The sequence below is a fragment of the Lampetra planeri genome, chromosome 1 (genome assembly GCF_965212315.1).
Source record: "Lampetra planeri chromosome 1, kcLamPlan1.2.h2, whole genome shotgun sequence".
Classification (NCBI taxonomy): Eukaryota; Metazoa; Chordata; class Hyperoartia; order Petromyzontiformes; family Petromyzontidae; genus Lampetra; species Lampetra planeri.
The window spans coordinates 36,436,041-36,462,848 of record NC_136107.1 but is presented as its reverse complement, the minus strand read 5'-3'; the positions used below and the strand labels follow the sequence as shown (position 1 = coordinate 36,462,848).

The following is a 26,808-nucleotide window of genomic DNA, read 5'->3' as shown; positions in this document are numbered from 1 at the left end:
ACGCTCGGAAGGACATTGATAGACAGAAGGCGGACCGCATGGATTAGTGAAACATGCGCAGGCTAATGATTACAAGGTCCAAACGATTCGTACAAGTCAAGTGCTGCTCGGGCAGGGCGTGTCATCACGGCTGGAAGGGACGATGGCCGACGGTCAAGAAGAACAACGGAGCGACGGCGGCCAGAGAGTGGAACGCGGCGTCCAAGAGAGCACGTCCTTCGTGAGGAGATGGAACTGCGATGACATCAGCTCGCTCGTGCGGCCGCTAGGTGGATCCGCACGCCGCCGAGCCGGATCGTGAGAGGTGGAAGTGGCTCGGCGAGGCCTTCATCCGCAACTCCGATGAGCACGGTTGGCGATGTACGGTGGGAAAGAAGTTCTGCGTGCATACAGTACGTCGGGCCGCTCCCCAGGACACGTAGGCCCTCTAACCCTCTTCCGCCTGTGTGGCCGCCCCCCCCCCCCGCACTCACCTCCTTCGAGCGTCCACTCCTGCACGGCCGTGCTGTAGGGCCCAAGCCCGGCTCCGTTGTAGGCCGCCACCTCCACCTCGTAGCTCGTCCACACGGAGAGGTCCTCCAGGAGGTAGCTCGTCATCTCCGAGTTGGGGACGTTCTTGTACTGGTAGTCGGCACGGTCGACGGACAGCCGGTACCTGTGGAGCCGCGACGCATCGTACGGAGGGGGGGGGGGGGGAGAGGTGGGGGAAGAAAGTGCACGTAGACACCGTGCGGGAGAAATCTTGAATGTGCAAAGGGGGAAACGGCAGCGCCACGATGCCGGCAACAAAACGCACAGCGTGAAACGAACGGTTTCCTAAGATCCGCGTTGACCGGGGTCGTGGATACGTGATCCCTCTCTCTCTCTGTATTGTGGCCCTAGTAACCTGCCGGGGGATATGCTGCACTGGGGGGAGGGAGGGGGGGGGGGCAGGTACCGGTGGTCTTGACTGGGGGGGGGGGGGGTGGAGGGGGCAGCAGCGCGCCAGAAAGGTCGAGATCCACCGCGTTAGGGGTTAGGGGTGAGAGGTTGCTGGCCAGTGTCATAGGCTAGGTCGCCGACGACGTGTCGTCTTTACAAACTAAAAATGTGACAAACGACCCGAGCAATAAACGCGAGCGTAACGTGGAGCAGCATTGATTACATCCGCGTGTTGCCAGCGAGCGGTATAGATTTTACATACATTTTTTATCGTAATTCTTCAAAGCTGCTGCTGCGGCATCTGGCCGAGCCCCAAGCTGCCCCCCACCCCCCCCCACCGTTTTAATGCACGCTTTTTAAGACAGCCGGACCGCAATCAACACGTTTCGACATTTGCGAATCTGTTTGAACTCCGACCCCCCCCCCCGCCCCCCAAAAAAACCTCGCGAAGCCGATTTTTTTCTAGGTAGATTTTCGCGAGCGATACCTTGAAGAGCTCGGGGTGTAATTTCAAGGCGCGTTCATCTTCACGGCGGTACGCATTGAACCAGAACTTAAAGTTTTAACTGCGACGCTACTTTGAACTGCTGAAAAAAAATAACAAAGTTGGAACTGCGGCTCCGTAGCGGAAACTTACAAACCTGAAAAGAGTTGTGGGAAAAGGGAATCTTTAAAAAAAAATCTGTCTTTAAAAATATATTATTCCCTTTGTACAAGAGAGATGAACAATCTCCATCGTGCAATTTAGCAGAATACATTGCCCCTCATGCGCCCACCAAAAGTCAAGTGTCCACTCCTGCACCGTGCGTGTGTCACGTGACCTCAAGCCTTGACCTCAAGCCTTGACCTCAAGCTTGGCTTGAGGTCGCGTGACTCTGAGCGTTGCTGCTGCCGCTTTGCGATGACCGTCAGCGCCGCTGGCCTTGCGATCCAGACGGCGCCGGTTCGATATGGTCTCCCGGCGGGGCAGTTGAGTCAATGGCCCGCATTTCTTAAATTCCACCATCACTACCACCACCCGCCCTCCGCCCACCGCCGCTCCCTGCCTATGCCCCCCCCCACCCACCCCCCAAATGCGATGTTCTTTTTGGAAGACTTTACTGTTTTTTCCAAGATTTTTTTCTGTTGCGTGTAGTCACTTTAAGATGTTTCTTGTTCGTGTTTTTGTTTTGTTGCAGTTGCACCCGAGTCAAGAGCCGCATGGCTCACAGGGTTATACCTAATAAATAAAAACTGAAAACAGTAGGTCGCGTGCGGTGGGGTAAACTGTGGGTACTCCCACCTCTGTCAAGGAGTCTGACCAGCGTGTAAGTTGTAGGCCCTCTCGGAGGGGCTTCTCTCGAGCTCCCTTTCAGTGGAGGCCCTTCCCGCCAGCGATACCACGAGCGAGCAATTGCAGGGCTGCTCCTTTGCCATTAATCTTTTATCGTTGCACGACACACGTTTGCATTTCGTGCGCCAATCCGCACTTGTTGAACAATGCACACGTTATGCAAACGTTACGCACAAATTATGCATACATTACGCAAATGTGCGAACACATTACGCACACGTTACACAGACGTTACGCACACGTTAAGCACACGTTACTCCGACGTTACACACACGTTACGCACACGTTACACACACGTTACACAGACGTTACGCACACGTTAAGCACACGTTACACACACGTTACGCACACGTTACACAGACGTTACACACACGATACACGCACGTTACGCACACGTTACGCACACGTTACACACACACGTTACACGCACGTTACACACACGTTACACACACGTTACACACACACGTTACACGCACGTTACACACACACGTTACACGCACGTTACACACACACGTTACACGCACGTTACACACACGTTACACACACACGTTACACGCACGTTACACACACGTTACACACGTTACACACCCGTTACACACACACGTTACACGCACGTTACACACACGTTACACACACGTTACACACACGTTACACACACACGTTACACACACGATACACGCACGTTACACACACACGTTACACGCACGTTACACACACGTTACACACACGTTACACACACACGTTACACGCACGTTACACACACGTTACACACACGTTACACGTACGTTACACACACGTTACACACACGTTACACACACACGTTACACGCACGTTACACACACGTTACACACACACGTTACACGCACGTTACACACACGTTACACACACGTTACACACACACGTTACACGCACGTTACACACACGTTACACACACGTTACACACACGTTACACACACACGTTACACGCACGTTACACACACGTTACATACACGTTACACACACACGTTACACGCACGTTACACACACGTTACACACGTTACGCACACGTTACGCACATGTTACGCACACGTTACACAGACGTTACACGCACGTTAAGCACACGTTAAGCACACGTTACGCACACGTTACGCACACGTTACGCACGCGTTACGCACACGTTACGCACACGTTACGCACACGTTACGCACACGTTACGCACACGTTACACACACGTTACACACACGTTACGCAGACGTTACACGCACGTTACGCACACGTTACACACACGTTACGCACACGTTATACACACGTTACGCTGACTCATCTGGAGCGCCGGCTCCAGCGCTCACCGGATGAGGAAGCCCTTGAGCGCTCCGTTCCACTGGCTCTCTGGCGGGGACTGCCACTGCAGTGCGATCGTGCGGTTCGTCCGCCCGGCAGCCACCACCATCTGCACCGTCCCTTCTGGAGGCTCCTCGGGCAGCGTCACACTGCGGCGAGCGGTAGGCGACATCGTCACCATCGCTTTTATCGTCGTCGTCATCGTCGGCATTGTCATCATCATCATCATCGCTGTCATCATCATCGTCGTCATCATGGTCATCATCATTATCGCTGTCACAATCGTTGTCATCGCTTGATCTCACAAAATTGTGAAACTCCATTCTCGTGAGCGTCAGGCGATACACTAATATATGTGACCTAATCTCCATCTTTTCCACCGTGCGGCGGAGGCGCGTTACAATTCAACATTATTCACGTCATCATCGTCGTAGACATCAACGACATCATTGCCATCATCACTGGTGTCGCCCTGAATGGAGGTGACACCAGTGATGTCTAGGTACGAGGCTTACAATGCAGAGGGTGGCGGTGCGTGTTTGTGGTTCATCATGCCGAGATCTGCGAAGTCTCAAACCCGCTGGGGCTGCGAGGTGGACACGGGATGGCAGTCTCGTGGTAGGTGGGCTGGTAAACCCACCTGTGAAACCCACCCGTGCAAAACCTTTTTGAGTCTCATCCCCGTTGCTCAGTGTGCGTCTGTTTTCCTTTGGCTTCTCTGATTCAATCATCCCGATTTAGCAGAACCCTCCTGAAATAAGGAGTCCCGAGACCCGGCGAGGCTTCCCCATTTCAACAATAAACATTACCATTATCGGGCGTCCGCTCGTCTCGCCCCCAGTCGCCCCGTTCTCTCGGATTGTAACGGGGCCGGTAAATTCACGTTCCGAGAGGGCGAACCGATCGTCGCGGTAATGTGGAAGAGTAAAATCAACGATCGTACATTACGCGCATGCGTGTGTGTGCGTGTGTGCATTGGGTCGGGGGGGAAGTGTTGCGAAGGTGCAGTGGTTAGCACGCTACGCTACGAACCCCAGTAACCCGGGTTCGATTCCCACTCACGGCCAAAACCAACGACGATTATCTAAACCGGTCGTGGGTCTTCCCTATGTCGACTCTGCCTCAAATGACGACCTAGCGTGGTGTGTAAACATCGCCACTGGGGAGACAAAGGCGGCCGGGCGTGGTGCTGGCCACCCACCCCTTCATGTCTCGTACCAGCCTTTATAGGTGGTCGCTAACGCCACTTGCCCCAAAAGTCTGTTGTCTTTGGTGTGTGCGAGTGTGTGCACGTGTGAGTTATGTGTGTGTGTGTGGATGCGCACGCGTGTATGTTTTGCGCAAGAGCAAATTGTCCCGTTGCGATCATCGGGCGTCGATGAAAAACATCATTCACGTGAAAGCGGCATCGTCAATAATTAACACAGCAATTAAACCTAACTTATACGCGTCTGCCCTGTTAATCGGCCCGGTTGTGTTCACGCCAAGGAGGGAACGAGGGTGGGGGTGGAGAGGGGGCTGGAGGAGGGAGGCTTCGCTACCACTACCGAGGGCTGTGGCACTCCGCCGAAACCTCAGTACGTCAACATAGGACGGCCTGGCGACAATCATATTGTCCGGTAGGATCCACCCAGGAGGCAGACGAGGCGACGCGCAGGAGTCTGCCATGTGCGGCGTTGGACCGCTCAGTCGTCGGGCTGCACGGTCGCGTGTATGGCCAAGGGGTCAGGGGTCGTGTTACCATCGAGGTCGCGCAAAGCTGCACCAAGTTCCTTGAGAACGACCTTGGGCTGATGCCGGGCGGTGGTGGCTACGCTGCACGTGGCCTCTAATCCGGCGCTGTGGAGAGCAGCAGCGAGGGTTGGTGGATGAAGGCTGTACAGCTAAATGCGGACTAATCTCCATCTGTTCCATCAGTATAAGATACAGTGTTGCCTCCTCGCACTCGTGGGTTTTCTCCCGGTGGTCCGGTTACCACCGACAAGTACAAATACTCAGTAAATGGCTGAAAGCATCTTAATATATAGAGAACTGCAGAGCTCCGAAAGCACCAGCTCACCACCTGCCTACCTTCCAGCTTGTCTGTGGTTCCTCGTTGATTGTGAGATACACTTTGTACGAGTGACGACGAGATATATGAAACGAACCATTATTAATGTTGCCCAGCCCTTTCAAGCAGTTAGATACTTTCAAGTTTGACTCTCATTGTCAATGTCCACAGGATCGATGTTATCAGAGAGCGCCTCCGATTTTCAACGATGCCGCCATCGTGCCCTTGTGCTACCCCCACCTCGGTGACTCTCGGTCACCGGCGCCCCAGCCGCTCGCTCGCTCCGCGCGCTCTCTCACCTCTCGGTCTCGTGGCTCGGCTCGCCCGTCCCCACCGCGTTGACGGAGCTCAGGCGGAAGCGGTAGGTCCGCGACGGCAGCAGCCCCCCCATGGTGAAGTTCGCCATCACGGGGCCGATGTCCACCCTCAGCACCGTCCACGGGGAGTCTGTCAACGATCAGAGAGGGTGGGGAGGGTGAAGGACGGCCGGCGCCGGGATGATGGGGCACTTATGAGGTCTTCTCCTGCTCCTCAAATCCATCGATGATCCAGACCCTTGGGCCACTTCTGCTCTGGCTCTTGCTGCCCGAGTGCGACGCAGCCTCCAAGTTTGTCGGGAGCGAGCTTCCTGCTGATCTGTATTGCCGACGTCCAAATCGCCCCAAAGTGTGCCCCGGATCTTGCGAGCAAAACAGAGTGCGGCCTGGTCCGTACTTGGAGATAGGAGACGGCCTGGGAAGTGGCAGGCAGTGATGGCTTAGGTTGCGTGGTGGCCAGGAGATGGTAGTACAGATAATGGATTGAATTCGTTTGAGCTTTTGAGTGTTATACCCCTCGTCAGTGTGGTGGATTTCCTCCGCTTACTTCACGTTCCCTCCCACACGAAGCCAAACTCTCATGAATGGATTTGGCCGAACATTCGACAGGGTGGCAGGACACTCGCGAAAACGGGTCTCGAGACTCCTTTGATAATTAAAGGAAATCGATAGATTCTTACGGGGAAGGAGGCAAACAGAGAGAAGCAAAAAAACAGCAGAGAGACAGAGAGAGAGAGAAGAAAAATACGAATGGAATTTAAAGGGAAAAAAAACTAAAGGTAGAAGATTAACGTCGGGATACAGAAACAATAGCACACACATAACACGTTAATATTTGCAGTTTTGAACAATTTAAGAGATAACGTTACACGATCTTTTTTTACGGTGGCCTTTGTTTGAGCATCATCGTCGTCGGTGTTTCCTTATCGAGCAAATAAGAAAAATGGGCATTCTAGTTTGTTTACTCTGTGAACACGGAGGTAGGTAGGGAGGCAACTGTAGTGGCGCTGGCCAGATAAGCAGGGGGAGCGAGCGCGAGGCTGGGTACAGGATTAGAATGAGCGGCGGTCGTCGTAGATGGGGTTAGGAGAGGCAAGAATGAGCTATTGGGGGAGGGAGAGGAGTCCAGGTGGTGGTGGTGGTGGTGAGGGAGAGGCTGGGGTGAAGGGTGGATGTCAATCAAATCCAAAGCAAACAGCAAGAACCTTCCACCACGACCGAAACCAAACTAAGGGAATCCGGGATGTGCCCACGTTAACCCGATTTATCCGACAGCGACATGAATGGTGCATCCCGCGGAATGTGAAGTCAGGGGTCTAAGCCGAGCGAGATCCTCGACTCTTTGCTCGGGGGTTTTTCGGTGGAGGGAGGGGGCTAGATAGGAGTTGGTCCTCTTTCTGCGGGACCATGAGTCTCTCTGCATGTCTCTCTGCCTCTCTCCATCACTCTCTTTCCTCTCTCTCTCTCTCTACGACTGTGTGTTTCGGTCTCTGTGTGTTTCCATGTCTTTCGACGTTCCATCTGTAATGCTCTGTATATTGGGTGTCTCTCTGTGTCTCTGTGACTCTCTCTGTGACGTTCTCCGTGTCTTTGTGTGTGTAGGTGTCGTCACTACACCATTCTCTGTGTCTCTCTGCCTCTCTCTATTTCCATTCTCGCCTCTCTCCGTGTCTCGATCTCTCTGTGTGTCTCTCTCTCTCCTCCAGAACCCCATTTCCCTCTGTATGCACAATGCCCAACTAAACGTCAAGATGCCTGAGATATGGCTGCAGTCATGCAGGATTCACGGGGTGAACAACGACCCCACACTGTTGCATCTTCACCAATGCACACTCTACACGCTCCGACACTGGCATCAGCGGCTCTGGTTAACCCCTTCCTGTTAACGCCACGGTTAAGGGGTTAACGCAACGGTTTAGAGGTTAACCCACAGCAATTCTATTTAAAACCACGCACGCGCGAACACAAGCAACAACAACAACAGTGACAGCATTTCGCAGGCACGAGCCAAAGAGATCCGCGCAACGTAATAATTTCCATCCATAAGAGGCAAATCGCGATCATCTCGCGACGGTTTAAGTGCAACGCGGAAATCATTCAATTCATGCGCCAACCGCCTACACCCGATTTCACTCGTCTCCGCATTTATACCATTCAGCATCTATCTATGAGTCAAAATGAATCCTTCACATCGTTCATCCCTCTATCTGTGTTTGTCTCAGCTCTGAAGAAGGGACATTGCCCATAGCATAAGCTAGTTATATATATATTATATTTCTCCCCCAGTTACAAGGCAGTATTTGCTAATGACGATGACGGTGTTAAAGGGCACTTAGCCTTGGGGGTGGGGGGGAGAGGTGGGGGAGAGGAGGAGGTGGGGGGGGGCTCTGATGTTTTCATTTCAGAGCTGAAGTCAGGGCAGAGCTTGAGCGATGTAGCTGGCGGTGCTGTCCGTGGTGCTATTGTCAGGATGTTCCCCCCGTCCCCGCCCGCTTTGTACATGAAGGGAAATGCAAGGTTTCCGAGCAGCGTTTCAATTACCCAGTCATGTAAAATGAGATTAACGTGAATTATTTCTCAAAACGTTACGAAAAAAACGAACCGTAGAAGACGGAATATTCGTTTTGTTATTTAAACAAGTCGGTGAAAAATTGTGACATGACACTTTCAGTTTACACCATAAGGGATTTTTCTCCATGAAGTTGTTTTCGTCCGTAGCTGACTGATAGACATTCTAATGATTTTCTGGTATGGCTATAAAGCCTAAATCTGGCACACGTATAATCGAGTCTCCGCTTACAACTGGAACATTTAAAAAAATACAGATTTTTTTAAAATGTGGGTGATGAAGTAGTTTCACAGGGCAGCCTAAAGATGCACACCACTTAATGTCTAGCACGAAACACAGCAGCATTTACAAGATCCATCATTGTTGAACCAAGTAATTTGCCTCCTATAGAGTTTGATGCTGAAGGGGATAGAATATGGGCAAAGCTCACTGAGTTGCAAGCATAAAATGACACTTGATTACAAGCCTGCGGACCAAACATTACTCTGTGCTTATTCCAACAGAGATAATGAGACACAGCCGTTTCAGTGTGGTATGTGGCGACGTGTGCTGCGGTATCGTGGAGTTTGTTGCAATACCGAGCACCGTGTGTGCTGTGATGTGTCGTCACGTGAGGTGATGTGGGGTGATGCGGGGTGACCAGTTGTGACTTTGTGATGTGGTGTGATGCGTTGCGACGTGATGCTGTGACGCACAGGGACACGACGTGTTGCGACGAGGTGTGACGCACTGCGACGTGGCGTGACGTGTTGCAATGTGACGTCAGTGCGACGCTGCGCTACGTTTGGTGACACGACGGTGCGATGCGACGGCCGTGCCACGTGGTGCGACGCGGTGCAATGTTATACGAGTGCGACGTGGCGTGGGAGCGCCAGGAGTACCGTTCTCGGTGGCCTCCAGGATGTAGCGCAGCAGGGGGCTGTTTCCGTCGTAGGAGCGCACCCAGGACAGCACCACGGAGCGCCGTGCCGTCAGAGAGAGGCGTGCCACCACCTCCACCGGCGGGTACGGCACCTCCCTGTAGTACCATCATCATCATCACCACCACTACCTCCACCATCATCATCATCGACGTCATCATTATCATCAACACCATCATCACCACCACCACCATATTCATCACCACCACCATTATCACCACCATCTTCACTTTCATCATCATCACCACTACTACCATCATCATCACCACCACCATATTCATCACCATCAACACGATCATCACCACCACCATCATCATCACCACCACTACCATCATCATCACCACCACCACCATGTTCATCACCATCAACACCATCATCACCACTATCATCAACACCATCATCACCACCACCATATTCATCATCACCACCATCATCATCATCATCACCACCATCTTCATCATCACCACCACCATCATCACCACCATATTCACCATCATCATCATCATCACCACTACCATCACGGCATAACAAGTGCCGAGCGGTGACTACACACGCACGCGCTCGCACACAAAGGCTTCACCGTGCCTGTCAGTCACGGAAGGAGTTCGGCTCTACTTCCCCGCACTTGTCAGGATGTAATGTAGCTTGCTAGGTTCAAACGGCGATACACTGTGCCACCTCTCCACCACCCTTAACAATATATTTATTTAAGATCAACGTTTTTGGATCTTTAAACTACGATAGTGCTGGTTAGTGGCAATTAAATGAGTACACTGGCCCTTGCCCTAAGGAACGTGGATGTGCATGCCTCTAGTCCAGCGCTTTGCAGGAGGTTAGGCACTTTTAGGAATTGGGTGGCGTTGAACACGATGCGTGGAGTCAAGCTTCACCTGGAGCCGGGTTTCTTGTGGATGCAGCCCAAAGCGAGCGGTGAACTCCACCTAAGGCTAAACGTGCATTATTTATGGGTAGGTGAGTGTTCGGGAACGCGTAGGCTTTAGGTGTTTGTGTCGGGATAAAGTGATCATCCTGTAACACATTGTGAGTGCACCGTGTTATTCTCGTGACACGCCACTGCGTGAAAAGTGGCAGGGCGGCTTGTCGGAAAATTAAAGACAGACCGACCCTACTCAATCGCCTGGGGTGCATGCTCTCGATTGCTCCCGCTATACTCGACCCACAATATACACGGGAGAGTGACCTGGCTGACCACACAAATATTACAGTGACGCCGTTGAAGGTGATCCTGGAAAGGCGGGCAAGCGACTAAGCATCACATTTGAGTGAAAACCGCCAATACCCGCTGGGCTTGCGCGAAGCCCTGGAGGTGGCAGTACAGCAAGCGGGTTCATGGGCATGCCTGTGCATGGCGCATTCTCTGAGTACTCAGAGTTCCTCCCAAAAGCCAAATACTGCTCTCGTATAAAATAATTGTGCACAAATACTAGACACTCCGAACGAGAGTGCCGAGACTCGTTGAGGCTTTCCTGGATAAATGATTGAGATCTTTATTTTATTCCCACTGCTTTTTCAATCCAGTGTATACAGATGAAAGCTTCCGCGTGCCGTGTCGGTCCTCGGGCGGGGGCGGGGGGGGTGGTGGGGGGTCACACTTGGCCACGCTGCCACTGCCAGGTTGGTGAAGGAGCTAAGGCCAGGAACGGGTCAGATATCACTCGTCACATATGCTGGCCGTGTCTGGGAATCAACTCGACCTCTGCTCGCCAGGTTCAGAGTGGCAGTGCGCTAACCACTGCGCCACCACTCCCCACCCCACCCCATGACATTTTAATTATCATAATTAATAGAATTTTCACCATTGGCTCAAGGTCACTGACAGAGTTGAGCTGCCACCCCATCGCTCGTTGGAATTGGTAGACACTTTGAATGCGAGTGCCGGCCATAAATTTATTGCACGCGAGCCACGTTTGCCTGCACAGGCGAGGCACTTGGATTTGATCGACTGTGCATATGCACTCGCACAGACGTACCCACACACCCACGCGCGCGCACACACATGCCCATCCTCCCAAGCACGCACGCACACAGACGTACTCACCCTCCCAAGCACGCACGCACAGAAACGTAACCAACCACCCACGCACGCGCACACGCCGCTCCGAACGCATGGTTCATTGTAATTTTAGAGAGTACCAGTTTATTGATATTTGCTGATTGATTTTAAACTAGCGTTTGCCTCCGTCGAGAGAGAGAAAGAGAGAGAGAGTGCGCAATAAAACACACGGGCGGGCAACTTTTTGTGTTACTCTATCTAAGAGTGGACAGGATAATGTCGATGATTTAGGGGGTGTACTTTTCTACTCAATCGAATGACGGGCTCCACGGGCCCACTCGTCGAATTGTCTGAAGTTTTCACCGCTCCGGCTTGCAGCGGCTGCTATATTATTACACCCACAATACAGTTTCCAGCTTCCAGCCCCGCTCCCGTCGCCCACCCCCCTTCGCTTCCGAAGCGACGGTGGGAATCCGACCGTCGTGGAAGCTAGCAACAGCTATAGCAAGCACCACGGAGCACATGGAGTGGCTTAACCCAGGCCAAATTGGACCGACCGATGTGAATGTTGGCAGCTGAAGAGAAGGTGCGAGAAGAGTCACGTGGCCCTGGGGTTAGCTCGTTAGCTCGTTCCCCAAAGCAGGTGCTACAAAATAAATTGGGGATGCCCTCCCCCGCCGCCTCCTCCCTCCATCCCCCCCTCTTCCCCTGGCCCCCATCCCAATTTTATCCCAGTTGTGCTGTCGAATGCCATGCCACAAGATAAAGAATCTATACAGAATCATAACTCTCGCAAAGCGGAGCAAACCTGGGAGCAACGGAGGACGTGATCTTGTTCCGTTTAACGCGTAGTTTTTCACGACCAATATCATCCATAATACAGGTTCTTATGGGTTTAGATCGCGTAAATATATAAATGTGCCGTTAAACCCGCCACCGCCCGACACAGCCAACTCGTAAGGTTTGTCATGCAAACAGAACATGCCAATTCGTCACTAGTACAGCACACCGGTGTGTTGGAGAGCAAAGTCACAACATTTACAATCGGAGTACGAAGTTTCGCCAGTAATTACAACTCCGCGATCTAACCCAAAAAAACCTGTACCACGGGTGAACTTGTTCGTTTACTGTTTGGGGGGGAATTGTTCCCAAATTAAAGGGAACGGTGGCTATCGGTGCCACACCAGGAGACGAAGGTTCGGATCTCTCACGGAAAGATCCGTCCTGATTCCTCTGGCATCACTGCCGTCGTCGTGATCATCATCACGGTGGCGTAAAAAAAAAACAGTCCGCACAAGTGGATACCCCCGAGCTACCACTGATATCATCTGTCCCACGTGGTGTGGGTGCAGAGCTTTGTCACCCGCTCCGCCACCGCGAGTCACGACAGTCATCGCTCTCAGCTCACCGCTCTCACCTCACCACTCTCAGCTCACCACTCTCAGCTCACCTCATCGCTGTCACCTCACCGCCCTCACCTCACCACCCTCACCTCACTCACCTCACCGATCTCACCTTACCGATCTCACCTCACCGATCTCACCTCACCGCTCTCACCTCATCGCCATCCGTCACAACCACTCAGTAGCAAATGGAATGTGTTAGTTTCTGTAGTTTTTTTGTTTGAGTAGATTGTGTTCGTGGGGAGTGATGTTGTTGTGGTTAGCACTCTGCACTACGAACCTTACCGATCTCACCTCACCGATCTCACCTCACCGCTCTCACCTCATCGCCATCCGTCACAACCACTCAGTAGCAAATGGAATGTGTTAGTTTCTGTTGGTTTTTTGTTTGAGTAGATTGTGTTCGTGGGGAGTGATGTTGTTGTGGTTAGCACTCTGCACTACGAACCTGGGCAAACAAGTTCGATCCCCGCTCCCCTAACTCGACTCAGCCTTAGAATAGATAACCCGAAAACGAATTTTTCTAGAACTGCTTTTTGCGGTAAGTTTGTTGTCCTTCCCCTGCACCTCCGATAAGCATGGCCGGCAACATACGGCAGGAAAGAGGTTCAAAATACATATACATGTCTAAACATCATCATTGGGGAAACAAAGACGGACTGGCGTGGTGCTGCCCATCCACCCCATCGTGTGCCGTGCAGGCCTCCTCAATGTGCATCGCTCACAGCACTTGCACCCTGCAGCCTATTAAAGTCTATACGTGTGGGTGGGTGGGTGGAGGAGGAGTGGGGGGGAGGGTATCTCTGTCTCTCGAAGTGTCCACGTGATTTCCTCACCGTACTTCCACCCGGGCGGTCCTGGAGTCGTTGCCCGCCGCCGAGGTCACGTGGCACGTGTAGGAGCCGATGTCGCCCGACCAGGCCTGCACGACGCGCAGGAAGCCGCCGGCGTCTTGCGCGAGCCGAGGGGCCGCCTCGGGCCCGATCACGGAGCCGTCCTTGTCCCAGAACACCCTGCCAATGTCGTTGTTAGTCGGCGTCGTCGTCGTCAACATCACGCGAGCAGTCATTGTCGCTGTCGTCATCATCGTCGTAATCATCATCATCATGGTAAATTTCGATTTAAAGCTTTCGTGACTGCAGGGATTCATCTTCTTGGTTCTTTCGGTAAAGTCACGTAGAATGGAAATTAAAAAAATAAAACATAATAAAATTATATAATTATTTTATTATGTTTAATTTATATTATTTTAAAATAATATAATTATTTTATTATGTAAATGTTTTATTATTTTATTATTTCCATTCTACGTGACTTTACCGAAAGAACCAAGAAGATCATCATGGTAATCATCATCGTTATCTTCGTGGTAGTCATCATTTTCCGTCATCATCATCACGATCATCGTCTTCTTCATTGCATCAACATTGTCATCATTGTCATGATCATCATCATTGTAGATGCATTATTGCATTCATTGCCAGCATCACCATTGTTTTAATCACCATATTTGTCACCATTATTGTCATTTGTGAAATCAGCATCGTCATGATCACCACGTTATTGTTAGAAATGCACTTATGGTCGTCATCCCCATTGTCATTGTTGTTGCCATCATCACTGCATCATTTTTAATTTCCCCGAATTATCGTCATCACTGCCATCAAGAGCGCCATCATTTTCATCGCCATCATCATCACCTTCTATTGTCATTCTCACATTACTCTCAAAATAGTTATTATCATTGTAAGTATTCGAAATCACTCTCACCATCAGCGTGATTGTCAGTGTCTCGCAACAACAACATCGGCAATATCATCATCCGTTCTCTTCCCAATCACGGCCAGAAATTGAACGCTGAGAATCCACCACTGTAAAAACACTCATGTGGGCACGTCTCAAATGAAAAAACAGCACAAACAGCTGTCCAACGAATCTTGGCAGCCACCCCGACTCAGAACGCCGGCCGCTACATTCCAGGCTGCTCCCTTGGAGCGGTGAGAAGCGGCACGGAGGTGTGAATTTGCGAGGGCAAGCGGAGCGGTCCCTGGCCCTGCCCCGTAATTCCCTGCTCTTGGCAGCCTGACAGTTTCCCTGTGAAGTGGAGAGCGGCGGATACGAGCTCGCTCTCTCTTCCGCTAAGTTCATCCCCCGTCGCCCATTGACAGGAGCGTGGGCAGTGTGCGCACGTGTGTGTGTGTGTGCCCGTAGCGGTCAGCGCGCTGCGCTACGAACCTGGCGACCCGAGTTCGATTCTCGCTCACGGCCAACATCAGAAGCGATTATCTGAACCGGTCATGGTCCTTCCCTAGGTCGACTCAGCCTCAAATGAGTACCTGGTGCGATGTGTAAACATCGCCACTGGGGAGACAAAGGCGGTCGGGCGTGGCGCTGGCCACCCACCCCCTCGTGTGACGTGCCGGCCTTCATAGGTGCTCGCTAACAGCACTTGCCCCCACAGTCTGTTAAGGCTATACGGGGGATATTTGTATTTGTACGGACCGGCACACACACACAGACGTGCACCAACAGGTTCATGAAGGACGATACTGGGCAGTTGGAGGCAGTCGCTCTCCAACAACAACGGAGCAAAGAGGAGCGACGCTCACAATAATGAGGGGAACGCCAGGGTGGCTAAAATACAGCAAGTTGGCACAGTAGAGGGTACAGCTGGTGCAACTGCCAGTCATCTCAGTTAGCCCATGGCACCTGCTTCTGTCCCATCACCTCCTGTCAGCGAGCCTTCGACACTTCGCGTGGCCTCAAAGTGCACTTGTCCTGGCACAGGCACCGTGGTGATGTCACCGCCACTTAGTGGCGAATGGCGGCTGTTGTTGTTGTTGTTGTGTGGTTTTCAATGGGGAGGGGTGACGCAGAGGCGAGCACACTTCACGATGGACCCGGTGGATTTGATTCCCGCTCACAGCCCAACATCGGTGACGAATATCTGAACCGGTCCTGGGCCTCTGCTCGGTTGACTTAGCCTCAAATGCACATCTGGTGCGTTGTGTCAATGTGAGTATTGGGGAGCCAAATGCGGGCTTGTTTTGTGTTGCGTGGACATTAACCCCCCCCCCCGCATCTCTGCCTCCCCCCTGCCTCCCTTTACCTGACAGCGACGGCGGGGTCATGGGTGACGCCACAGTGGAGCGTCGTGGTCATCCCCTTCTCCACGCTCTGGTCGCGAGGAGGAACGGCGATTCGCGTCCTCACTGCCCACGCACGGGGAGAGAGGAATATGAAGTGTAAGCCATGGAAGTTAGTGTTGACCCAATTCGTATAGAGTTTAGACGTATTGCCTGTAAGGTGCTACACTATGTTCATGCCTCGTAAAGCTTTAAAGAACATTTCCCGATATTAGTCAACTGCAGAACTGGCTGAGAGGAGGTCGTGAAACATTGTGGATGACGGGCAATACGTTCCACGTGGATGCAGCCGGACACCGCAGTGGTGTGCAAGTGAGTGGGCGATTAAGGGAGTGAGTAGGTGGGCGTGGATGGGTGGGTGAATAGATGTGGGGGTGAGCGGGTTAGTGGGTTGGTGAGTAAGGTGGCGAATGGATACGTGTGTGAGTGAGTGGGTGAACTGATGGAGTGATTGAATGAGTCGGTGGGTTGGTGAGTGGCTTGGTGAGTGAGAATGGCGAATGGACAAGTGACCGTGTAGGAATCGGGCAAATGGAGCGAGTGAACGGGTGTGTGAGCGGGTGAGCGAGAGACTGAATGAGCGGGTGCATACATGGGCCATACTGTGTGTGGGGGGGGTGGCCGTATCCCGGTGTCAGACAAGTTGCTGTTGGCCGTTAGGGAGTGAGAGAGATTGGACTGGGATGGTGGAGGGATGCAGAAACGCTAACACTGTGAACTTTTTTAAATTGCATAGGGAGAGGTGTTTTGTGTTCATCTGCGCGCGTGTGTGTGTCGTAGTGTGCATGTCCTTTTGTGTGTTGTCGTAGTGTGTGTGTTTGTGTCGTGTGTGTGTGTGTTTCTGTTGTGTGTGTGTGTTTTGTGTCGTGTGTGTTGTAGTTCCGTGTGTGTTGACGTCGTGCATGCGTGTCGGTGTCTTTGTGTGTCGTTGTGTGTGTGTGTGTTGTATTACGTGTGTCGTGTGTGTTTGTGTGTTGTCGTATTGTGCGTGTCGTCGTGTGCTTGTGTTGTCGTTGTGTGTCGTAGCGCGTGTGTTGTTGTTGTTGTCATTGTGTGCGTTGTTGTTTTCCGTGATGCAGAAGAACGAGGGCGTGGGTGGGGAGGAGATTGAAAGGCGCATGTGTCATATTTTTATTGTAGTAGCCCCTGGCTGCCCATTTCAATCGCTCACATGGCCAGGGGAAGCACTCGAGATCAAATGAACGCTCTCCTCCCTTAACCCCTTTAAGGACGCCGATCCCGGCACTTTCCTCGGGGGGAGCGCGGTCGACTCACACCGCGATGCCGAGCGCATTCCGATTTTGTATTTTCTTTTCTACTATTAATTCGCGGTTCAATTTAACGGCCACCAAGCAATAGATGATCGCCGACCACTCTCCCCCCGCCCTTTCGCCTCTGTCGTTTGAGCGAAACGCACCGCCACCCCCCACCCGCGGCTGTGCCGCTTCAACGAGGAGGCTAGCGGCGGATTGAGACTGGCTAATCGTGAGAGGTGGCAGCGGCTTGCCGGGAAGGGCTTCATACAGCAGCGGATTGACCAAGGCCGATGGTGGCGATGAATCAGTGGGCGTGCGATGATTTTGGGAGATCCCTCGTTATGTTTTGACAAATTTCTCCAGTTTGGAGTCACCATATTATTATTATTATAATAATGTTTTGGTGCTTGTTAACACATAGGGCCTCCAGTGGCTTCTATGGTTCACGTGGAAATTCCGTGCAACGCGTTTGACCTCATCGGGCAGTTTTCCAATTTCCACCGCTGAACGAAGCGAGCAAAAACGAGCGAGCGAAACGGCGGACAAACGCGGCCGAACGCCGCGCGGTACAACCCAGAAAACACGTTGGAGCGCTGTAGTCCACGGGGAAGGGAGCGGGGGCGGGCGGGGGCGATCTTTGTCTCGGCTCGTGAACGTGCGTTCGCAAGGCTCGCGCATCCATATTTAAACGGGGATTCTTCGGCAAACGCAGCTGCTGCCTCGCGCTCGCGAGACCACCGAGGGCGTGCGTGCGCGCGCGCGCGTGTCTGTGACGCCGTGGGGAGCGGCGGTGCAGTGGTTAGCGCGCCGCGCTAAGAACCCGGCCAACTCATGTTTGATTGTCGGTCACGGTCAATTACCGGGGACGATCATCTGAACAGCTCCTGGGCCCTCCCCTAGGTCGACTCAGCCTCCAATGAGTACCTGGTGCGGTGTGCAAACGTCGCCGCTTGGGAGACGGGCGTGGTGCCGGCCACCCACCACCTCCTCGTGTGCCGTGCCGGCCTTTATAAGTGCCCCGCGGACAGCACTTGCTCCTGCATTCCCTTAAGGCTATACGGGGGATCTTTGTCTCTGTGTGCGATGCCCCGCGAGTGCCTCCGTTTAGTCGGGGCACGCAGCTGCGCCGGGCGTGTAGGTTAAGCGCCTGGCCGCGGTAATATGCGAGCAAGCAAATAGTCCCCGTAGCTCCCTTTGGAAAGAGAGGGAGGGAGAGGACATAATTGCACGTTCTGTGATTTCGATGGCGTGGATAATAGGAGGAGTGTAAAAAAAATGACAGTCGAAAAATATTACACGGGGCTTTATTTATTCCGTTTGTAAAATCCCATTAAATTTGGAAAGAAATATACGACCCTCAAGAGAGAACAAAGTGAGTCCTCTCTGTAATAAAGCCACGGGGGGTGAAGAAGTAATAAATGAAATAAACAAATATGTTACTTTAAAATCAATATTCATTCAGCTTGGGTCCTGACCCCTCTTATACTGGGGGTGAATTTGTTTTGGCCCCGCTGTATATAACATAAACTCCTCTAATAATCCGGGGGGGGGCTGGGTGGTCTCTTGAGGAGAGGCGGTGCGGCGGTGGTTAGCCACGCGCGAAACTCTGGCGACCCGAGTTCGGCTCACGCTCACGGCCATCCAACAGCGGTGTCGAATTCCCTAAGAACAGCTCGGCCTTACGTGACCACCCGGTGCAGTTTGTGATTATGAGCAGTGAAGAGACAAAGGTGGCCGGGCATTGCACTGGCCACACCACGCCCCTCCTCCCACTTGTGCCCTGTGCCAGCCTTGACAAGTGCTCGCTCACAGCACGTGCCACAACAGCCAGCGTAGGCTATACAGGGGCAGGGTGGGGTCTTTGTATTTGGAGTGACATGGAATGAGTCACTGTAGCGTGGCGCTGGGAGATTGGTAGACAATGAGATTGGGGGTAGCAGCCCGTTCTACCAGTTGGACCCGTGGGCCAAGCGCGGAGCCTTCTGGGGGATCCATAAGGGGGCGTGGCCGAGGGCGGAGCCTGGCCACGCTGGAGAGCATAAAAGGCGAGCTCCGGCTCACAATCGGGGTTGCTGCCATCGGGAATGGAACGCGTCATGCCGCTGTCGTCGTGGTCTTCGCCACTTCAAGCTGTGGGTCTGGAAGCATGTTGGCTGTCCAGACCCGGTATGGAGTTATCCCCTATGGCTGTGAGAGCCGGAATAAACAAGAGGGATAACGCCTCCTACTCGTGTCTCTGAATTAGTACACTACACATGTATGTATATGTTCACCCACATAGGCTGCCGAGCAGAGCACCTCCCACACGGGGTTATAAGGTCAAAGCTAAATCTGCTTTTATTTCTCCCCGTTAAATGAATACCATCGTGCGGGAGCAGCCCGCCGCACTCTAGACTATTAGACGGCACAATTTAGTTTAACTAAGAGGCCCATTAGAACACTGTCCCCCAGCAGATGAGTGTGTCTGCTGGTTAGCAACCAGATTGATATTGCACGGAAAGTCATTTTCCCCGTGCCGAATGTGCGTGTGTGTGCGCGTAACTGTGTGCGCACGCGTGTAATATGTGTCTGCTTGCGTGCGTGCAGCACACTGGAATTAACGAGCTCGTCTGGCATGCGTGCGCACGTATGTGTGTGTGTATATATATGCATGCCTGTGGAGAACGGAGGCATAGTGGGTTACGACCAATAACAGCAGCGAATATATGAACCGGTCCTGGTCATCCCCCCCCTGGTCGACTCAGTGGATTGACCATGGCTGATGGTGACGATGATGATGAATCAGTAGGCATGCCATGAGTATCTGGTGTGGTGTGTAAACATCACCACTAGAGATATAAAGGCGGCTGGGCGTGGTGCTGGACAACCACCCCTTTGGGCCCCATGCCGGCGTTAAAAGGTGCTCGTTAACAACACTTGCCCCAACAGTTTGTTGAAGGATACACGGGGGACCTTTATGTGTGTGTGTGTGCGCATGCGTGCACCATTCCTCTAAGCGTGCTCCGCGCAGCGTCCACCGCTGCTGCCGGGATAGACCTCCACGCACGGCAGCGCAATTTTATCCTTGCGCCTGCGTGCGTAAATTCCCTGTGTGCACACGCGCGTGCCGCAATGGGGACCCCCTGCGGGGGGGGGGATGGGGGTGGTGGGGGGGACGCGTGCTCTGAGGCGTGCGTGTGAGAGCACATGCACGTGGCGGTGGAGGAGGAGTTCGTTGTTTGTGGTGATTTGTGGTAGTGGTGGCGCTGGTGGGCGGGTGCTGTAGCCGTATTGTTGTCCTTCCCCCGCACATCCGATGAGCACGGTTGATTACGTTGGGTGCTAAAGGAGTTCAACATATGTGCTTACGTAGTGCCGGTATTGGGAGGGGCGGTGGTGTTAGTGGTCGTTGGAGTGAGATTGGTGACGGGGGTGATGGTGGTGGAAATGGTTAGTGGTGGTTGAGGTGGTGAAGATGGGAATCGTGGTTAAGATGACGGTGAAAGTAGACATTTGGTGGTGATGGTTGGAGTGATGGTGGCAGCTGTCGTGAAGCTGGTTGTGGCGGTGGTGGTGGCAGTGATTTTTCTCTGAACCTATGTAATGAGCTTCTGAGTAGAAGATAATGTGCCTATCTTGAATATGAAATTAATTTCTGATGACTCAAGTTCATGGGAATTTATGAAAATTTAGCACACAATTGTTGCAAATTTCATTCTTGCATCGCCACTGATGGTATTGTTAAATTGTCTCTGATTACCTCGATGACATAATTATCATCCAATTGTGCATACCGTGCAGTATGGATAATAATGATGGCCACGTCACGCTATTTTTAATACGTTTTATCCCGTAGCGTACTGATTTTTGTGAAATAATTTAGTTCATCGTGTTTTATTATTGCTATCATCGCATTTTCTCCATTTCAAATGTCTCATTTAATAAACAAAGATGCCACTGGAGTGTAAATGATTAGTACACTGCACTTGCAGCCAAGACTGGGTTTGTGATTCAGTTGTGAGTGACTCGGTTAATCATCCGGAGATGGAGTCAGCGAAAGAGTGATTGCGTGAGTCAGTCATTTAGTGACCTAGTCAGTGAGTGAGTCGGTGAGTAAGTCAGTGAAGGAGTGAATCAGTGAGTCAGAAAGTGAGTCAGTGAGCGAGTGATTCGGTGAGTGAATCAGACACTGAGTTAGTCACTCGTAAGTGAGTGAGTCAGACAGCCAGTGAGCCAGAGATTGAGTGGGTCAAAAAGGCTGTGATTCGGTCAGTGAGCAGTCGAGCGAGCGAGCGAGTGAATCAACGCATGGGTGAGCTCTCCTGCTCGCGTGCTCACCCCATACGGTGAAGCGGGCGCGTGCCGTCGCCTCGCCGCGGTAGTTCTTGGCCAGGCAGGTGTAGATGCCGGCGTCGCGCAGCTCTGCCGGGCCCACGCGCAGCCACCCCGACGGCAGCAGGGAGAAGCGCATCGAGCTCAGGGGCACGGCCTTGCCGCCTGCAGCCGCACACGGCGTGGGCACGCCAGGGGCACGGGCATGGACGTGGTCACAGTGAACATCTCGCCCGCTCTCACGAGGACGGTCGTAGCGACGACGATGACGACGACGATGGTCAAAGTTCCGAGTGCCTTGCCCCCCAACCTCCCCCGACAATGCTTCACATCGTGTATGGGGCGGTCACGTGGCCCAGCGGGAGCGCGTCTGACGCTCGTCCCGGAGGTTCGTGGTAGTGATAATTATTTACGTGATGTGTAAGGCGCAGTTCATCTGTACATCACAATGCGCGCTGTGCATGGACAGCAGGAAATGGACGAAACCAGGGTAAACGGCCAGAACTGCGGGGTGTAGGCCAATTTCAGGCGGTGACTTTTCAAGACAGACTCAAGTATATATATCTAACCATTCTGATTGTCTGATTGGCAAAGGCAAAGCGTTCCAAAGCCTGGGAGCCGCAAATCACTCGACTAGGATAACACACGGCAGTCATCGCCGACCAACCGCGAGACTGCTGCAGACTTGCGCGGTGAGAACGGCGGTGACATTGAATGTTCCTATGATCCGATTTGATTTACGTTCGGCAAAAGGTGACGGTGCAACCCTTCGAATCGCTCGCTCGCACCCACCCACAGAGATGTTCGGGAGGGTCCCTCTTGAGCGTAAATTTGGCCAACTCTCCCACGCCGGCCAGACATCTCGGAATAGGTGGGAGAATACCCACACTCTACTCCACCACACGAGGCCTGACGACCGACTCAGCCGAGGTGAACCCATTTATGCCGCCCAATAGACACGAATAGCGGTGGCGGCGGCAGGGGGAGGGAGAGGGTGGTGTGGGGGAGGGGAGGGGGGGTGCGGGGCATTTAAGAAACTTGCATCGTTTCTGCAACTCATCAGAATCACAATCAATTAATCTACATTCTAGATTTGAAGTTTTCGTGACTGCAAGGATCTATCCTCTTTGGCTTTTTTAGTAGAGTCACGTCGGTGAAACTAAAATGTAATTCAATTTAGTTGATTTATTTTATTTTGTTTTCACCTACGTGACTTCAACGTATCTACACTGGAGGAATCCGTTGAGCTACAAAGCTATTTTCCACAGACGCCCATCATTTTCACGCATGTCCAGCGACCGCCGCGTTGCTGCTGAGGCTTGAACGGTACCGGCGACCTCGCATGGCAGGGAGGAGGGGGGAGGTCACGCTCGAGCGGTGAGCGGCGTACCTTTGAACCAGGTGATGGCCGGCTTGGGGGCACCTGACACTTCGCACGGCAGCGTGAGCGCGGTGCCCTCGATGGCCGTGCTGTCCACGGGGCCTCGCGTGATGTTTGGGGGGAAACCTGGGGGGAGCAAAGGTAGGAACTTTGAACGCGTTCACTTGTTTTTGTTTATTTGTTTGTTGAATACTTTGTTTGGACGTTTAGCAGCAACGACGACGACGGCAACGATGAACACGGAAACAACGCGATGGTTAACCGTGCGCAGGAGGGGCCGCGATGTCCTCCGGCTGCGGTGTACCGAGTGAGGAGGCGAGGAGTTGATTAAGGAAACGAAGAGAGGGAGTAAGATAGGAGGGGATAGTAAGAGGGGGAGGATCCGGCGGTGGGGTGGCTGGGTTCCAAATAGGGGGACCATGTCCTCCTGTACCCCACCCCAGTCGCGATTCCCTAAGACCTCAGTTGCTCGAGTGTCATCCACCTCTAAATAATCAGTACGTGCATTTTGTTGACCAATTTATCTCTGGTTATGCAATCATCATGCGAGGCATCCGTTTGCATCTCTCTCACAGACAATTTCAGAGGTCTGTGATATACAACGCCCCATTTGGAAGGCGATATGACGGAGCTACCATTGGGACCCCTTCAAGTAAGCTATGTTCCACACACAGAGACGTATGTATGTTGAACTTCTTTCGCACCGTACGTAGCCAAACGTGCCAACTGGAGGTGCAAGATGCAAGGTATTCAAATTAAGCGCATGCTTACAATGAATGCATTTTTTTTCGTGTGATCAGTCACCGATGACGAGGCTGAGACCATCAACTATGGAACCCATTTAGTTTATCGCAGGTGGATGAAACCTGGATTTGAATCTCAAATTTTAGCCGTGCAGGCTCAGCACTCGCATCTCGTGGCAGGCCGGCCGCCTCTGAAGTCGGCCACTTTAATTGCCTTAGCTACTTCAAAGTCACTTCACGATAGAGGCGTGAAGCCATTAATTGATTTCATTGATTTAATTGATTCTCGTGCTCATGATACATGCATTGCATTGCGCGCAAGAATTGATTATCATTCAGAAGCGGCCGGGTGGCTTAGGGTTAATGTCACTGAGCCGGCACCGCTACAGTTCTGGGTTAGAGTCGGGGTATCGGCCGCCTGCGGTCTAAGTGTAGCAAGTTAATGGTCTCGTTTCACGAGCCATTGGCTCACATAGAGACCCTCAGATGCACGTAGATACCCATCGACTTTCACAGAGACTCATAGGCTCGCATAGAAACCCACAGACATACACAGACCCACAGACTCGTATAGAGACCCTTTGACTCGGACAAAAACCCATACACCATTGGAACCTCATTTGCCAGTAAAAAATATGATAATTGGTTTTTTACCCTTTTATCTGGCAACAAAACTGACACCTTTTTTTTACAAGGAGTCATGTTTGCATAGACCACAGACTAGGCTCTAAGGAAAGCTGTCTCGGGTGTGGACCAATCAACTTCAAGGACAGTGCATACATTATCAGAGTTATGTTTTTGTTTGCATTATGACTGCAGGTATTGTGGTCTATGCGAACATGACTCCTTGTAAAAAAGGTGTCAGTTTTGTTGCCAGATAAAAGGGTAAAAAAACTATTATCAAAACCCATACTTTCACACAGACAGCATAGAATTACACAGAGACCAATAGACTCATATATAAACCGATAAATGCGCACACAGACCTTTTAGACTCAGATTTAAACTCACAGATTCACCTCGAGATCCATAGACTAAGACTGCGGCCCATAGACGTGCACAGATAGATCCATGAAGATATAGTTCTTATTAAAGTTGGTGGTCTCAGCACGGTCACCGACGACTGCTCAAGTAATAAAATAAGAATGCGGCTGTGAGCGAGTGCTGTGTCCCAGATATCCTTGCAGTGTTTAGATATGAATATAAAAAGGCTGTTAAAAATAGTGCGAGATGGGAACATTAAACATACACTGCAACACACACTCTCTCAAATGCATAATGATATTTCATTACTCAAAATGTAATTCACAACTAAATTTTTATGAAATTTTGGCTTATTACATAAAGGGATAACTTTTATTACGTAAAGGCACGACTATTTTTTTTATTTATTGCTCTTACTTAATATATATCTCTCAAAATGTCTTTGCATTTGCAATGGTATTCCAACTGTGCTGCCAGTATCATTGAGAACGAGATGAGGAATCCGAGGAGCAGTGCATCACCCTGTGTCGGAGAACGGTCCGGTGATGTCACGGAACTCATTCTGAGATCTCCTTCCCAGTGACCTTGAGTCACCGTTATCCACGCTCACAGAGTCATAATAGAGATCCGTAGACTCGCGTTAGAAACCCATGGCCTCCTTACCCAGAATCCCTGCATTGGAACGGGCTCACTTCCTGTTACTCGGTTAAAGTCGCAACTCCCGTCGGCCTTATTTAAATTCGTTTGTTTGAAACGCGATCAACATGCTCTGGCTGAGTATTGTTATTCTCATGACTAATTGGTCAGTTGTTTCTTGTGTCCTGCACAGTGTTGCCCTTGATTGTATACCTTTCAATGGTGAAGTGCCTACCTTGTGTTGATGTTTTAAAACATTGTTGTCGTGTACTTTTCATTTTTTGTTGTTCTGTATGCAAACAATGTAACATCTCAGCCTATGACACCAAATAAAACCAAATTGAACTAACTCAAAACGTCAAAGTGCTTTTCTGCTCAAACGAGCGCTGACTCATTGGCTCTCAACTCCTGTGTACAACCCCGATACAGTGGTGGAATATCCACATTCCTATGGCAGGGGGTGAGTCTATCCAGAACCAGTGGGCTGAGTCAAACCCCACAATCAAGATTTGATCTCACAACCTATCGAATGTGAGACGCTGGCTCTACCATCGAGTGAGCCACCTGGCCGCATATCAATATTGGGGAGTGGGGGCGGGGGGGACAGGAATTACATGGAAAAGGAATAATATCTGGCATGCTCGAGACGGAGATTCGTTGAATGGCAGTGGTATGTATAATTTTATTTCCCAGGGTTGTATTTCTTTGTGTGTTTCTGGCCAATTTAAGTAACAATCAAATTGTTGTTGTTGCACAGAGCCATTAGTGACCAGGCTCATGGCAATGAACTCCGATGCAATCTTGGCTTTGCCATGACAGATGTGAACACAGACCCAATTGAGGCAATCGTGTAGGCCTGGAATTGTTCATCGTAAGGGTGACTGGCACTTGTGAACCCCGGCTTGATCAGAGTTGGGAGTCTGGAACTCAGATCCGAAGTCAGGGTCTCAGCAATGCCAGTTCAGGGATCTGACCTCAGAGCCACTGGCAGTCACCTCGTATCTCCAAGCTCTTAAACCTTGAGGGCAATAGCCTTTAATTAGTGAGAGTTCACATGGCACAGTTTGTAACACTCGTGCCTCCCAGAAAAAGGGGCCTGCGTTCGATTCACGACTCGGGTGGCTTTCTGCGTGTAGATTGCATGCTCTGCTACCTGTTGTACGTATGCAAGTTGACATTATTTTGCACCGAACGTAGCCAACCGTGCTAATTGGAGGTGCTGCGGAAGGACACAACACCTGTTTGGCAGATGTTTCATCCGGGTTATTTGGTTTCCTCCGAGAGCTAATGTCGTTGGCGCTGGCTAAATATCCCAGCGCAGGTAAAAACAAAAAAAAGGTAAAGGTGCAACCCTGCAACTGCTTGCTCGCACCACTGCCGGCAAAAGGGGGCCTCCACTCGAGCGAACTCTAGATGGTAATTTGGTCTACTCTTCTACGTTGACGAGATGTGCTGGAGAAGTGTTGCTGGAGAATCCTGAAAAGAGAAACTCTGCCGGACTCAG

The 26,808-nt window shown here is 51.6% G+C and overlaps 2 protein-coding genes across 2 annotated transcripts in view; both read right to left on the bottom strand.

The window, feature by feature from the left end:
* LOC144717865 (protein sidekick-2-like) overlaps positions 1-13,916 on the bottom strand; it is a 144,872-nt gene extending 130,956 nt beyond the window's left edge. Inside the window, exons 1-5 of the mRNA XM_078593640.1 lie at positions 13,684-13,916; positions 9,392-9,528; positions 5,924-6,071; positions 3,583-3,723; positions 474-655 (exon numbers count right to left, since the gene is read on the bottom strand). Coding sequence (XP_078449766.1) covers positions 474-655; positions 3,583-3,723; positions 5,924-6,071; positions 9,392-9,528; positions 13,684-13,916 — 841 coding nt within the window. The remainder of the gene's footprint in view (positions 1-473; positions 656-3,582; positions 3,724-5,923; positions 6,072-9,391; positions 9,529-13,683) is intronic.
* Positions 13,917-15,952: 2,036 nt separating this feature from the next.
* The window catches only part of LOC144717807 (protein sidekick-2-like), a 159,341-nt gene continuing 148,485 nt past the window's right edge, over positions 15,953-26,808 (bottom strand). Inside the window, 3 exon segments of the mRNA XM_078593513.1 lie at positions 15,953-16,059; positions 21,567-21,725; positions 22,951-23,067. Of these exon segments, the coding sequence (XP_078449639.1) occupies positions 15,953-16,059; positions 21,567-21,725; positions 22,951-23,067 (383 nt within the window).